The sequence below is a fragment of the Jaculus jaculus genome, chromosome 8 (genome assembly GCF_020740685.1).
Source record: "Jaculus jaculus isolate mJacJac1 chromosome 8, mJacJac1.mat.Y.cur, whole genome shotgun sequence".
NCBI lineage: Eukaryota > Metazoa > Chordata > Mammalia > Rodentia > Dipodidae > Jaculus > Jaculus jaculus.
The window spans coordinates 82,902,193-82,918,324 of record NC_059109.1 but is presented as its reverse complement, the minus strand read 5'-3'; the positions used below and the strand labels follow the sequence as shown (position 1 = coordinate 82,918,324).

The following is a 16,132-nucleotide window of genomic DNA, read 5'->3' as shown; positions in this document are numbered from 1 at the left end:
GTAATTCTGCACCTATAAGGTGAAGGAGGAAGGATCAGAAGTTCAAGGCCATCCTCAGCAACATAGTGAGTTTGAGGCCAGCCTGAATCCAGGAGACTATGTCTCAAAAAAAAAAAAAAAAGATATAGGTTAAAACAAAGCAACAGAAATTTGTTTAAAGGCTGGAGAGATGGCTTAGTAGTTCAGGCACTTGCCTGTGAAGCCTAAGGACCCAGGTTCAATTCCCCTGAGCCCACATAAGCCAGATGCCCATGGTTGTGCATGTGTCTGGAGTTTGTTTGCAGTGGCTAGAGGCCCTGTCACACACATTTGGTCTCTTAAATAAATAAATAAATAATTTTTTTAAAAAAAAGAATTTTGTTTAAGGAGCATAGATTTTAACTGGGCCTGGTGGTGCACGCCTTTAATCCCAGCACTTGGGAGGCAGAGGTAGGAGGATCACTGGGAGTTCAAGGCCACCCTGAGACTATACAGTTGAATTCCATTTCAGCCTGGGCTACAGGGAGACCCAACCTTAAAAAAAAAGGGTGGGGGGAGGGAACGATTTTATATATCAAGATAATTATTGTATTTACTGCGTTCTTAAAAGCAAGTCAAGATTTATTTATTTAAATATATTTTAAGCCAGGTGTGGCGCAGCACTTGGGAGGCAGAGGTTGGAGGATCCCTGAGAGTTCGAGGCCACCATGAGACTAGTTAATTCCAGGTCAGTCTAGACCACAGTGAGACCCTAAGACCCTACGTCAAATAAAATATATTTAATATATATTAATATTTAATATATATATACATACACACACACACACACAAGCACAGAGAGAGAGAGAGAGAGATACACAGAAAGTGAGTGTGCCAGGGCCTCCAGCCACTGCAAATGAGCTCCAAATGCATGTACCACTTTGTGCATCTGGCTTTATGTGGGCATTGGAGGATCAAACAGACAAGTGCCTTAACCAAAGCTAAGCCATTTCTCCAACCCCATTTAATTTTGTTTGTTTTTCAAGGTAGGCTCTCACTCTAGCCCAGGCTGAACTAGAATTCACTTTGTAGTCTCAGGATGGCCTCAGACTCACTCCATCATCCAACCTCTGCTTTCCAAGGGCTGGGATTAAAGGCATGCGCTACCACACCCAGATTTTTTATTTTTTGTAAAGTTTTTTTAAACTTATTTAATACAGAGAGAAAGAGACAGAGTGTGGACACACCAGGACTTCCTACCACTGCAAACAAATTCCAGATGCCACTTTGTACATCTGGCTTTATGTGGGTACTGGGGAATCGAACCCAGGCCAGCAGGTTTTGCAAGCAAGCACTCTAACCAATGAGCCAAATCTTCAGCCCAAGATCTATTTAAAATCTATTTTAAATGTTATACAACAGCTAAACTCTTGTTTTTTCAAGGTAGGGTCAGTCTCAGTCTAGCCCAGGCTGACCTGGAACTCACTCTATAGTCTCAGGCTGGCCTCGAACTCACAGCAATCCTCCTACCTCTGCCTCCTGAGTGCTGGGATTAAAGGTGTGTGCCACCATGCTTTGCCTCAGCAACTAAACTTTAAACCACTATTTGTTCAAGACTTGTGAGATTGGCCTTCTGGATATTCAGCAGCCATAGGAGGCCAAAACCAATGAGGATGAAGAGATTAAGATGACAGAAATACTTTGTCCTTTGCTTCCATATCAGTTATGTCCTAAGGAAGCAGGGGCACCTCTAAAAGGCTCTTACAGCTTCTGTCCTCTTTTTTAAAAAATAATTATTTTATTTATTTCTCTGAGAGAGGGAGGGAGGGAAAGAATGGTAGCACCAGGGCCTTTGGCTGCTGCAAATGAACTCCAGACTCCTGTGCCACTTTGTGAATCTGGTTTACCTAGGTTCTGGGGAATCAAACCTGGGTTCCTTGGCTTTGCAGACCAGTGCCTTAACTGCCTTAACTGCATAGCCATCTCTCTAGCCCTTACACGTCCTCTTGATCAAAGAAGTCATGGAGACCCCAGAGGTTGGACTCTGACCAGCATACATTCTGCAAAGACAACGACCATCAGAGAAAAATCTGTGAAGTCATGTTGTTAGCAAGAACACGACTCCTCCCAATGGATGACATAATCGGTAGAGGAAAAAGAAAGGCACCAAGGAGATCCCAGAAGTGCATAAAAGTTAACAACCCCTGAAAAGCTCTAGCTGACCATATAAATTAGCAGCCACCTACATGGTCCTAAGTATCCAACAGGAAAGTAAAAATAACTAAAGTATTATAAAATAAAATTCTTCCTGCCCCACCCAGGATTCTCATCCTGACCTGGTTCAGCTGGGAACCTGATTCTTTTAAACCCCTTCAAGAAAATCATTCACATTTAAACTAATTAGAAAGCCTTTCCAAGGCCGGGCGTGGTGGTGCACGCCTTTATTCCCTGCACTCCCAGCAGAGGTACAAGGATCCCCGTGAATTCAAGGCCATCCTGAGATTGCAGGTCAACCTGGGCTAGAGTGAAACCCTACATTGGGGGCAGTTGGGAGCAGTCTTACCAAGCCCTTAAATTCAAGGGCCTTCTACTCTTTCCACTCTTCTCTTACAAACTCCAGAGGATATTCCAATTTAAATTCTGCTAACTTACCAGATCCCAGTCCTGGGTCACAGACGGAAGTAGGCTCGCAGCGAAGCACCAGTGAGCCTCGCAGAGAACGCTTGCCCGCTCTGGGAATTCCACATCAATGGAGAAAGGAGAAGTAGCTGCTCTACACAGGCAAGAGTACGGCATAAGATTTGCAAATTGTACCCATGCATGCTGCCATATGGAAAGAAAAGCATCTCCGCTGCTCTTAGGACTCCCATTAAACATGCTCTTGAGAATTTGGCCCCACCACAAGCCACCTGGCTTCCAATTCATTGTATGGCCACCAAAAGAATCATTCACAGTTCTCTGGGTAACACCTGAGCCAAACAACAGGCAAAAAAGATGCGCAGCTTCCACTCCAGCCTCCCCAGTCCCACTTCCTCATCCTCAATATAATTGCATCAATTTCTCATTGGTGTGACCAAAAACCTGACAAGAAGCAACTTAAGGAAGGAAGGGCTTATTTCAGTTTACAGTTTGAAATTACAGTCCACCATGGCAGAGAAGGCATGGCAGCAGAAGCTTGCTCACACTCATTCAGCTCTCAGTGAGGAAACAGAGTGATGGACGGCGCTGCCCATGCTTAGGGTCAGTCTTCCCACCCCAGCTAATCTAATCTAGAAAATCCCTCATAGACCTGAAAGAGATTTGTTTCTATGGTGATTGTAAATCCTAGCAAGATGACAGCCAGAGATGAACTGTCACAATTACCCCCAGCAAAGTCAACAGGCTTCACAGACACCCCAGAGAGATGATTATGGAGCCCAGAAAACAAGCTGTTGCTCCCTGGATTCTCCCAATGGAACAGTTTTAATAATTTTCATCAGGCCACACATTTGGGGGCCAAAGTCCTCCAAATTCTAATTGAAGATCTTTTCACAGGTGGGATTCTTCAGACCATGTGGTCCATTTCCAAAGTTTGTCACCTGTTGTCGAGCAAATCCTGAAGGAGCCCTCAGGGTCCCTGCTCTTTCATAGCCAGTCCAGTATGTAGGAACTATGCTGAAAAAGGATTGACAAATAGACTTCAGTTCCATGTTCCATTCAGGAGTCTCAAATATCTACTAATTCTGGTGGATGCCTTCACTAAAGGGATAGAAGCATTTCCCACTAAAACAGAAAGGGCCTCCTCAGAGGTAACTACTGTCCTCAGGGAACACCTATTCTTCGCTTTGTGCTTCCCCAGCCCTACAAGCAAAATGGCTCAGCTTTCATTTCCATCATCAAAGAGTGAATAAAACTCTCAAAACTAAGTATAGTCTCCACACAGCCTAGTACCCTTAATCTTCTAGGGAGGTTGAAAGGGCTATTGAAATGCACTCCTCCCCCCCCCCTCGTGTGTGCTGTGTGTGGTTTGTATGTGTGTTCATGTGTGTAAGCATGCATGCCAGAGGATAAATTTGGGTGTCTTCCTCAGTTACCGTCCATGTTATGATTGAGGCAGGGTCTCTTGCTTGGACCCAGAGCTCACTGATTTAGCTAGTCTAGCCAGCCAGACTGCCCTGGGGATCCTGCCTTCACTCCCAAGCACTGGGATTATAGACAGGTTTCTGTGCCCACCTGACAGTTACATGGGAATGGTCTTGGAACTCAAGACCTCACACTTTCTCAGCAAGGGCTTTAACAACTGAGCCATCTCCCATGTATCACACCCTCATTAAGTGTAACACTCATCTCCCATTGGCATGTGTTTTTAAACAATGAGAGATGCAGTTCATTCACACCAGCAGCCATGGGGGCAGATGGAATGCACAGCATTGACAAAGTTAGCTAGCTGTACAGGATGGATTACATATGCAAAAATAAAAAGCTCAAGTCCACAGGACAGTGTGAGCCCCCTCTCTCAGTGACCCCACCACCAGTTGTATTTTTCTAATCCCACATTTCTCCCAAGTCTACAACCTACCCGAGGTCCTTCAAAGTCCTTACTTGCAGACCTTTTCTCTGAATAGACCTCTTATTAGATCTAGAGGCTTATTATCTGCCTCCATATGTCATATCATTGGGACAGACAAGGTCACCACTGAGTTTCAGGATAAGTACAGCTCCAAGCCTGACTCCATCTTAGATTGGGTCTATTTTAATCTCTCTTCCCCAGGATCAAAAGATACTCAAAGTTGTCTTGACAGGATATTGTTAGGCTCTGAAAGGCCCAGGTGTGAGGCCTAGTGGAACTTCCTGAGCCTAACTAAAGTTTGGCGACCTGTCTCTGGCCAGCTAGGACTCAGCAAGACGCCTAATGGCTTCTGGCCTGCTACCTCCACATGTTAATTGCAATTACCATTTCAATAGTTACAGTTTACTATTGGCCCTTACCTCTTCCCACATCCTAAAATCCCCACCTTCGTTCCCAACATGATATAGGCAACTGCTCAGAGTAATAAAGCGAGTTTTCCTGCTTTGAAAAGACTCCCAACTCAGTGTGGTTTTTCCCTGGTGGCCAGGAGAGGTCTGGGTTGTCCGACGCTCATCATCCTTCTCAACCTCTAGGGAGGAACCAGCAGGCCTGGTCCTTCCCTCAGCACTAGCTGAGTGGGAAGGAGCCCCACATCTGGCACCTAACGTGCGTCTCTGGGACCCTGACAGACTAGTGCCCGCCACCCCCCCACCCTCCACCCCCGTGAGAGGCAGTCATTGAGGAGGTAATCGGTGTGTGCAGGTGAGCGTACCCTCATGAGTTATGAGGCAGTCTTCATATTTAGTGCACGAAACTTTGCTTCTATAACCTGTACTTACTTGTCGACATCTCTTCATTCTCTTTCTCTTTCCCTTCACCTTCGGTTCACCGGCAGCTTTTGTATTTCTGAACAGGGCCTAGCAAGCTACATCTGTGGCCTTTGTATTTCTAAAGACTTGTGCTTCTCTCTCTCTCTTTTTCTCTGCTTGGGCCTGTGAAGGCAGGCCAGCTTTTTCTGCCATTATGGAACTTCCCCTGGATCTGTAAGCTTCAGTAAATATTCCTTCCTCCATCACTGTACCTGGTCTGGAAGTTTATCTCAGCCAACCTAAAGCTGTCTGATGAGCTGAGATGAACCTGACCATGTGGATATTAATCTTTTGGAATCTTTGCTTTAAAGAAATAGATATAAACTTGATGCTTACAACTAAATGTGTCTTCTGGAGTGGTAAGCCAAATTTTACAGACTATTCAGATAAAAATTTAAAAATACTAAGTGCAGACAACATTAAACTTCGAGGCTTAGTTTATAAACTTTCTAAGAGGAAAGAAAGACTACAGGGGACTTTGTTGGAACTGGGCTACTGGCATAAGGGCTGCCTGCGTCCTGCTGCCCAGGCCCAAAGAGTTTAATCAAGGTTAAATTTGTAGTAGACTGATAGGCTTAGCTAGAGATATTGGATTAAAAAAATTTAAGATTTGTTTTTTCTTTGTTTTGGTTTTTCAAGGTAGGATTTCACTGTAGCCCAGGCTGACCTGGAATTCCCTATGGAGCATGAGGGTGGCCTAAAACTCATGGTAATCCTCCTACCTCCGCCTCCCGAGTGCTGGGATTGAAGGCGTATGCCACCACGCCTGGCTAAGACTTAAAATTTTAAGCTAAAAAAACCTCAAACAAGTTAAAATAACAGGCACTGAGACTAATTTTAGGTTATGATGGTTCAATATACATTGTTTTAGTCTCTCCTTACTATTCCTTATACCAGTTAAAAATGTTTACTCTGTGCCTTTGTATGTTAAAAGTGTTTAACTTGTTTAATTTTACAGATCTTAATATCTTAAATTGATCAAGACTGTGGGGACCTTTAAAATTAAAGTAAGTACAATTTATAATATATAATAGTTATAAATCTATTGGGAGCCAGGGGCGGAATTTGGTAATTTAAATAGATGGACCCCCTCCCGTACTGGAAAATGGTGGGCAATCCATCTCCTGGGAGACTGCCATGTGGCCCCCTTAGACTGACCCAGGTAGGGACAGGGAAGAAGTCCACCATCTCGTGGTGACTGGGTTCACTGACATTTTCCCATGCCTACTGGGCATTGACACATGCCAAAAAAAAAAAAAAAAAATCTAAACATGCCATTAGTCATATGCTTCAATGTTTCACCACTTTTGGGCTGTCTAATCAAATTAAAACAGATAATGGCCCCTACTTCCTAAACAAGGTCTTTTATATATATATATATATTTTTTTTTTTTGGTTTATTTTTACTTGTTTGAGAGTGACAGACAGAGGGAAAGAGGCAGAGAGAGAGACAGAGAGAAAGAGAATGGGTGCGCCAGGGCCTCCAGCCACTACAAACGAACTCCAGACACATGCGCCCCCTTGTGCATCTGGCTAACGTGGGACCTGGAGAACCGAGCCTCGAACCGGGGTCCTTAGGCTTCACAGGCAAGCGCTTAACCGCTAAGCCATCTCTGCAGCCCCTAAACAAGGTCTTTATAGATTTCCTTCAGACCTAGAAAATCTCACATTTCACAGGCATTCCATGCAACCCCTGGGGCCAGGCTATCATTAAAAGATGTAATCAAACTCTCAAATCTCAATTACAAAAACAAAAGGGGGAATCCTTACCCCCACATGACCAACTAAAAAAGGCCTTATTTACCCTAAATATTTTAATTTTTTTCTAACAATTTATAATGTGTGATGGTTATAAATCTATTGGGCTCCAGGGGCAGAATGTGATAATTTAAATAAATGGACCCCAATATATTCAATTGTTTATCTTAAAGTGCGATGGTAGGTTTCAGATTTCAATCTAAAGATATACAAAGTGTGCCTAACAGGAGTTCCTAAAGTGTGCTGTGACTTTAGGCTTTAGGCTTGTACTTTTAATGTCTAACTATCCTTCATACTCACAGCTTTAAAGTAGCTCCTAAAAAAAATTCAAACTGTGCCTCCCTTTAAGATCTTGGGTTTGATCCTTACCATAGACACATACATAGATACCTGTTAGATGCTCTATATACTAGGGTTAAAAATTAAAACTCATTTGGAGTGTCATGTAGATTTTCAATGGATTTGTGTTACTTCTAAAAAAATTATACTAACAGCTAACAGCGTTGGGAAAATACATTTAAGAGATATTTGGCACAACGATAATATTTCCTTAGATCTGATTTAGTTATATTCAGAGATTTTGTCTTTATAAAATAATCATCTTACTTTTGATGCAGCTAAAGCTGCTGATGACTTACTATCTGCTTTTAAGTCTGCCTTGCCTAGATGAAATTCTCTCACTTCTTAGATAGAAAGCTTTGCTGCTACAGGTGTTTGTCTTTTACTCATTCTGTGTCTGCTGCCCATACTCATTAAATGCCTTTTAAGATCCTTTATGGATATCCATACAGAAGTACATGGGATACAGCTATGGACCCGACCCTGGCTTCCCGAGACATTATTTTAAAGCCCCTGCAGAGGCTGGTAGTCAAAGATGGGTAAGATTCTCTCGAGTTAGGTCAACCTAAGACAGGGCATGAATGATGGAATTCATGTACCGATGACGGGTAAGGCCTAAATATCATAGAGAACGACCTAAGACAGACACAGTCTTTCTACACCGAGGCCCGGAGGGGCCCAGTTCATAAAAAATAATAAATAAATAAATAAAGGGGGAATTGTCGGGAGCCATTTTGGCTGGACTTGTATCCATAGCTCTGGGCTTTCAGCAGCAACACTTTAGCAAAACTATAGCAAGGCTTTAGCAAAACTATAGCACCTACAGTAAGCAAGATTATGTCTATTCAGTGTCAGGAAGCTATTCTGGCAACAAGACATTAACACCTACATGTAAGCAAGATTATGTATATTCAGTGTCGAAAGCCATTTGGCTGGCCTTAATAGTATTTTGTACTGAGAAGTAATTAAAATACAAAAACTCTGTAACAGAAAGGAGTTTTTTTGATAGAAACTTGTGTGAAGCTCATAAAGTTTTTGTCCATGGAAAAACTTTATAAAAAGAAAAAGACCCATTTGGGTACCAGCGAGAGACCTAAAATATTTGTCCCAACAAGGGGACACTGACAATCACACTTCTAGGGAGTGTCCAGCCCCTGAGGACTGTTCCTAAAATGGTCCTTCACCCTGCTAAACTAAATAACTCTCTCCCTTGCGGAGAATTGCTGGCTTTGCCTCCGATCTGGGCCTCTCTGGCTAATTACAGTACAGTTTTCCATACTTCATCAGGTTGAGATATCACAGGCTCGCAACTCAGGAATTAAGTTCCTCAGATAACCCAATGCCACCTCCCCTGCCTCCATGTGACCAATGACAGGTAAGATCCCCAGAGGGAGACAACCTAAGACAGGGGCCATGGTGACTAATGCTCTTACAAAAACAAAAGGGGGAGATATTGGGCTCTGAAAGGCCCAGGCATGAGGCCTACTGGAACTCCCTGAGCCTAGCTAAAGTTTGGCTACCTGTCTCTGACCAGCTAGGACTCAGCAAGACTCCTAATGGCTTCTGGCCTACCACTTCCACTTGTTAATTGTAATTACCATTTCAATAGTTACAATTTACTATTGGCCCTTACCTCTTCCCCATCCTAAAATCCCCGCCTTCATCCCCAACATGATATAGGCAACTGCTCAGAGTAATAAAGCAAGTTGTTTCTGCGAGTTCCTGCATTGAAAAGACTCCCCACTCAGTGTGGTTTTTCTCTTGTGGCCAGGAGAGGTCTGGGTCGTCTGACGCTCATCATCCTTCTCAACTCCTGGGGAGGAGTTTTAATTACTATAAGTTTCATTATTCTTTTGTTCACAGCCACTTTCTTATTTTAATTCTGTTTCTTCATCCCCTTAGTGTATGATTGCTTTTTTCCAGATTGCAGACTATTAAGTTTCAGATGTCCCCAAATGGCCAGCTTCAGGGAAGACTCTCATCCTTTGCTATAGAATGAATTAGACACCAGCCTGGGATACATGAGAAAAGAGGTCACAGCAGAGTTCAAGGAACTTACGGATGCTTTACTGAAAGGCAGGTTTGGAAGGTTGATAGAGCCACAGAAACCCTCTGTGACAACAAACTGCTGGAAATCTGCCAAGCTGCCAGGCCATGGTGAAGTGCAGAACCAGATCTAGAGGAATGGAAGGACAGATAGCTGCATGGGTGGCAATTCAGTTACTCTACATTAACAGTGGGGACCAAGCTGTGTTGAAGCTCTTGGGTCAGTTGTGGTTTCTCCTCCCTCTGTTCCTTGATGTCCACACTGTGGTCAGGTAACTGGTGGTGGAGCTATCACCATTGTGTAGCTGTCCTGACAGGAATGGTATTCTCTAAAATTTTACTTATTTATTTGAAAAAGGGAGAGAAAAATCAGTAAATTTATATAGAGAGAACGGACACACCAGGGCCACTAGCCACTGCAAATGAATTCCAGATGCATGTACCACCTTGTACATCTGGCTTACATGGGTACTGGGGACCTGAATCTGGGTTCTTAGACTTCACAGGCAAGTGCCTTAATGCTCATTGAAGCAGAACATAAGAGGCTGTAAGAGCCCACCATTAAAGAGGAACCGTGGTGTGTGTGTGTGTGTGTGTGTGTGTGTGTGTGTGTGTGTGTGTGTGTGGTGTTAGCTAACAAAGAAATGGATTTCCATATGGCTTTTTCATGCATTTTTAGTTTTGCTTAATCCTTCCCATCTTCTCCCTAATCCCTCCATTCCTGCTCTCTACTTTCATATCACATGTGTTCTACTATCTCTTCCCCTTTAAGCTCTCCCTTTGTCCCACCTCTCCTTGCCCTTTTATAGCTTCTTGGACTCCACTGACTCACTTCAGCTTACATACAACCCAAAAAATTTGAAGCAAGGCTATGTATAGGAGAGAGAACATGCAGGATTTGTCCTTCTGAGCCTGGTTACCTTACTTAGTATAACATTTTCTAGCTCCATTCATTTTCCTGTAAATTTAATAATTTCATTTTCTACAGCTGAACAAAATATGTATCACATTTCTATAACCCATTCATACATCAGTGGTCATATAGGCTGATTCTATTTCCTAGCTTTTGTGAATAACAAAGTATAGGAGAATCTCAGCCAAAAAATTAAAAGCTTGTACCTGTGAGCTGGAGAGATGGCTTAATGGTTAAGACATTTGTCTGCAAAACCCAAGGATCCTGGTTCGATTCTCCAATACCCATGTAAGCCAGATGCACAAGGTGGTGCATGCAACGGGAGTTTGTTTGCAGTGGCTGGAGGCCCTGGCACGCCCATTCTCTTTCTTTCTTTCTTTCTCTCTCTCTCTCTGCCTCTTTCCCTCTCTCTAAAATAAATAACATATATATATATAAAGTTTGTATCTGTAATTCTCTTCTACTCAGTAAAATTGTATTCAAGACAAATATCCTCCTCTCGGGGAGAATACCATTTTTCCTCTCTTTTGGATAATTATTTCACAAAGAAAGACTTAAAAGTTAGTTAGAGCCGGGCGTGGTGGCGCACGCCTTTAATCCCAGCACTCGGGAGGCAGAGGTAGGAGGATCGCCATGAGTTCAAGGCCACCCTGAGACTACATAGTTAATTCCAGGTCAGCCTGGGCTAGAGTGAGACCCTACCTCGAAAAACCAAAAAAAAAAAAAAAAAAAAAAGATAGTTAGGACCCATCAGTTGGCTCCTACTGCATTTACATTAAAAGTAATGAAAACAGGATGGAGAGATGGCTTAGTGATTAAGGTATTTGCCTGCAGAACCTAAGGACCCTGGTTCGATTCCCCAGTGCCCACATAAAGCCAGATGCATGAGATGAGGCCCTGATGTACCCATTCTCTATCTGTCTCTTTCTCATAAATAAATAAATAAATATTAAAAATAACAACAAAGTAGCCAGGCATGGTGGCACATGCCTTTAATCCCAGCACTCAGGAGGCATAGGTAGGAGGATTGCTTTGAGTTGGAGGCAGCCCAATTACATAGTAAATTTCAGGTCAACCTGGGCTAGAGTAAGACCCTACCTCAAAAAAAAAAAAAATTTAAAAATTAAAACAAAAATTAAAAAAAATAATATGTGACTAAACATAGCTGGGTATAGTACACACACCTATAATCCCAAACAAGAACAACATGCAGTTTACATTTTTTTAAAAAGTTGTGAAAACTCTTGTGATTTCTTGGGTTTTTTTGTGTTTGTTTTTGTGAATGGGAAGGGAGGAAATGTGGGGCAGGGAGTTGAATACAAATTTTCAGACCCCAACCATGGCAAGCAGTCTGACTTGAGAGAAGAGATGCAGTTTAAGGACAGAGGTGCCAGCACAGCATAGGAAGGAGTCCTTACTGACCTCGTCAAGGGCTTGTCCACCCCCTTGGTGCAGGTTTTCTGCCAAGCCTGGTCCTGCTCATCTTGGCAGTGCACCAGCATCATAGTCTTGAACACCTGCATAAATTCCTTCTCCAGGCTGTGATGCTGGGGAGGTGGTGAGGGGGGAAGACAGCCTTTTTTGGTTTGTTTTTGGTGGCAAGATCTCGTGTTGCTGAAGTTCCTGCCTACTCACTATGCAACTGAGGTTGACTTTGAATTCCCAGTTCTCCTGCTTTTTTCCCCCAAGTGCTGGGGTTCCAGGCCTGGGTCTGGGAACAGAAAAACTAGGGATAAAGCAGGAAATATTCAAAATGCGCTCTGGTTACTTCATATAGTGATAATTTCCTAGATCTGATTATTGGGCTATGATTTTGGAAGATGTTAACATTAGGGGAAAACTGGTGAAAGATCTAAAGGAAACATCTTTGCAACTTTTTTGTTTGTTTTTCAAGGTAGTTTCTTGCTCAAGTTAACCTGGAATTCACTATGTAGCGTCAGGATGGCCTTGAACTCAAGGCGATCTCCTACTTCTGCCTCCTAAGTGCTGGGATTAAACACGTGCACCACCACGTCGGCTTTGCTACTTTTATAGAAGTGTAAAATCAATGAGCAAAAATCTAACAAAATTAGAAAGGAAAGGAATACTGTGGCTTTCTAAAGTTAGTAGTTCAGGATGGAAGACAAGGTCTCCTCAGGGTTGTTGAACGTTGCTGGGTGTGCATGGGGGCTCTAGCACTTGAGCTCATTTAGGCAACTTCAGATACTGGCTTTAGTGGCTTCTGAACCACCAGAAAGCTCAGCCTGGGGGTGGGGCCAAAGAAAAGAGGACAGGATGTTATTTTCGCTGAAAAGTCTCCGCCCAAACACCTAGGTGCGTTCTGGCCTTGGCTCAGAAAGCACTAGGAAGGAGATAACTGCTCGACAGGCTTCTGCTGACCAGCATGGGCTGCTGCTTGGAGTCTGTGTTGCTGCTGTGGTTCCTACTGGGTGAGCCCCTGTCTCTTCCAGGCTCTGGCTCTTATCCTGGGGGGTGGGTGGGAAGAGGTGGGATGGAAAGGAAAACCTGAAATGCTGAAAGGGTTGCCCCAGAGGGTTACCTGGCACTCTACTCCCTGCTGTTACAGACCTTGCATCCTGTATTTGGGCTCAGCTGAGCTCAAATCTGGCCTTGGGACCTCTGCCCCTGGAACTTTCTTTTCCCTTTTGGCTTCCCTCTTCCAAATGTCTTGTCTTTTCATCACCCCCAGAGCCCCACACCTAGTCTTGGATTTCATGTTTGCTGCGCAGCACCTTCAGTGCCTCAAATCTGCTGCCCTACCTCCCAGGACTGCCCACCTGGAGTATCATAGGAAAGATCACTTTATGGGGTGCAGTGTAGTGTGGAGAATAGAATCTGGTAGAGGTTTAGGGCACAGAAGATCTTGGAGCCGAGATGTGCTCTGTTGAGAGTGGAGAAGAGGTAAAGGTGATGGCTAAGAGGCCAGGTGGGCATTTTTACTCGGACTGGAGTGCCAGAGGCTAGTGTCAGCAAAGTTGCTGGGGAAGGGAAGTATCATATACCTGGTTTTCGTGACCCAGGTCCTAGAGAGTCCACCAGATACCCTGGCTGGGCTGAATTTTTCATATATGGCTAGTAGACGTCTGGCACAGCTCACTTGGTCTACTAAGATCTGGATGTGATGCTTCAGGCCATTCTATCTCCCCCCAGTGGGGTGTCATCTGCCATGCAGCTACACCTTCATTAAAACCAGTGATGAACCCTCAGGTCTGTGTCTCAGGATCAAGTCCTGTTGTCTGCACCAGGACTCCTTTGAGTACATATCCAGAAGTCAGGTCTAAATACCCTCCCCCACTGCTCAGAACCTGTACTCAGAATCGCCTTTTGCTGCTGGGAGGGAGAGAAGTCAGTCTAGACGAGACAGGATGTTAGACCCAAACACTTGAGGGACCAGGACCAAGAGCAGGAGTTACTGGAGGTCAGGATGGAGGGAGAGGAGAAAAGGTCAGGAGTTCCAATGAACCAAGAAAAGGATGAGGAGCAGTTGCGGTCTTAGGTGCCATTACTGGTAAGTCTCACTGGTTCCCCAGCAGCGAGGACCCAGCAGCATGGGACAGGCCCTCTGTCTGGATAGCTGTAGCAGGTCTGGGAATGGTGGTGGAGGCCAAGCTGGCCCTCCCTGTGTCCATGCACCTCAGACGTAGGCAGGGATCCGCAGAACCTGTCCATACTTCCTTGCTGCAAACGAGGCCCAGGCACTGCCAGATGGCCGTATCTTTGGGTTAAACTACCTCACCCCTGCCGCCGCCACCGCGAGAATGGCAGGGTGAAGAAGGGAGCACGCAGGGCTTGGTGGACGACTGCAGCCTGCCGGGCCCTCTACCAGGGTCTGCAGGCTCGGCGGGAAGGAATCGCTGCGTGGACGCGGCTGAGGCGTGTTCGGCCGACGCGCGGTGCCAGCAGCTCCGCACCCGGTACGTGACGCGCTGCCTGGGCCGGGCGGTGGCCGGGGGCTGCTCGCGCGCGCGCTGCCACCACGCCCTGCGCCGCTTCTTCTCCCGCGGGCCCCCGAAGCTCACGCTCGCGCTGCTCTTCTGCCCGTGCTCGGAGCCCGCGTGCGCTGAGCGCCGGCGCCAGACCTTCGTGCCCTCCTGCGCCTTCTCGGAGCCCGAGGCCGCGCCGCCCTGCTGCCTCGCGTCCGTGGACCTTTGCGAGCGGAGCCCCGTGTGCAGGTGCGTGCGGCAGGGGGCGGGGCCTCACCGCCAACCCCGCCCACAGGCCCCGCCTCCTCGCCTTCCAGGCCGCGTGCGCGCCCGCCCCGCGCTCCCCCGACGGCTGCCCGCGCGACCAGGCCCCGCGCTGCCTGCACGCCTACGCCGGCCTCGTGGGTACGCACCGCGAGCGCGCGCGGTGGGTAGGGGCTCTGTGGGGCGGCCCGTGCCAGAGTGGGGGTCCCCGCAGGTACCGCCGTCACCCCCAACTACGTGGACAACACGAGCGCGCGAGTGGCGCCCTGGTGCGACTGTGGGGCCAGCGGAAACCGGCACGAAGAATGCGAAGCCTTTCGCGGCCTCTTCACCAGGAACCGCTGCTTGGGTGAGGGACCAGCGCGCCCCACCACACCGGCTCCTCCCAAGGGGCCTGGCCCGTTGTAAATGGGAGCAAACAGGCTCTTTGAGCCGCTACACGGGCAAACGCCCTTTTGCAGTCATCTTGCTCCTGGGGGCTCCCATGCCCAGCTTTTCCCCGACACCCCAGGAGGAATCCTCGGGGTGTCTAGGAATCTTTAAGGGCGTCTCTCAGTTTGTCTCCAAAGAGCAGGGCCCTTTCCAGGATTTCCCAGTGAAGTCCTCCCTAGACCTGTCGCCCCATAGATGGTGCCATACAAGCTTTTGGCAGCAAGTGGCCCCCGATCCTGCAGGCTGAGCTGGACCCCCAACAGAATGCTGGACGCAGCTTCCAACAGGTAGGCGTGGGAGGGGGTTGATGAGCTGGCAGTGTCTGCACTCATTCTTTCCACACCTTCCCATGCCAGACGGATTGAGATGGTCATGACTGGCCTGGGAATGTAGAGACAGCCCCTCACTTGCTCCCATCCTTAAGGTGCCCTCTGCAGACCGAGCCCTGGAGGGGAGCTCCCTGCTGGCTACACTCACCGTCCTGGCTCTCCAGGCCCTACTCTAACCTTGGACAACACAGTGAACTGCTGTACTGCCTGGGATACAAGCATGCCCCATTTGCCCCCTGAATGGTCCTCAGGTCTGGACACCTGTCCTCTTGTGTGCCTGTCCCCTGAGGCTGGGGCACTCAGTTTAAAGCCTCTGGTTTCTCTGTCAGCATGGGTCTGGTTGTGTTTTTCACTGTCCTTGAGACAACTTGGGGTCTCACAGGATAGGGACAGGAGAGGGTTATTTTTGTAGAAGAGGCCTCACTGGGCCTCCAGATCTTCTAGAAGAAGTGAGAGAATACCTGGACTTTTAGAAATAAGAAATTGGGGACAAGTGGCTTAGCAGTTAAGGCAGTTGCCTACAAAGCCAAAGCACCTAGGTTTGATTTCCTAGGATGCATGTAAGCCAGATGCACAAGGTGGTGCATGCATTTGGAGTTTTTTGCAGCAGCTGAAGGCCCTGGTACACCCATTCTCTGTCTATCTGCCCCCGTCTCATAAATAAATTTTAAAAAATTAAAATAAAAAATAAATTGTATCTCTTTCCTAGCAGGTGACACAGCCAGGAGTTCATTTGGAAAGACTAAGAGGCA

The 16,132-nt window shown here is 46.3% G+C and overlaps 1 protein-coding gene across 1 annotated transcript; it reads left to right on the top strand.

The window, feature by feature from the left end:
* Positions 1-14,023: 14,023 nt before the first annotated feature.
* Positions 14,024-15,611, top strand: Gfra4 (GDNF family receptor alpha 4). Its single transcript, XM_045157032.1, has 6 exons — positions 14,024-14,072; positions 14,190-14,604; positions 14,651-14,760; positions 14,834-14,968; positions 15,247-15,338; positions 15,476-15,611. Exons 1-6 carry the CDS (start codon positions 14,024-14,026, stop codon positions 15,554-15,556), a joined length of 882 nt encoding a protein of 293 aa, XP_045012967.1. The 3' UTR covers positions 15,557-15,611.
* The last annotated feature ends 521 nt before the right edge of the window (positions 15,612-16,132 follow it).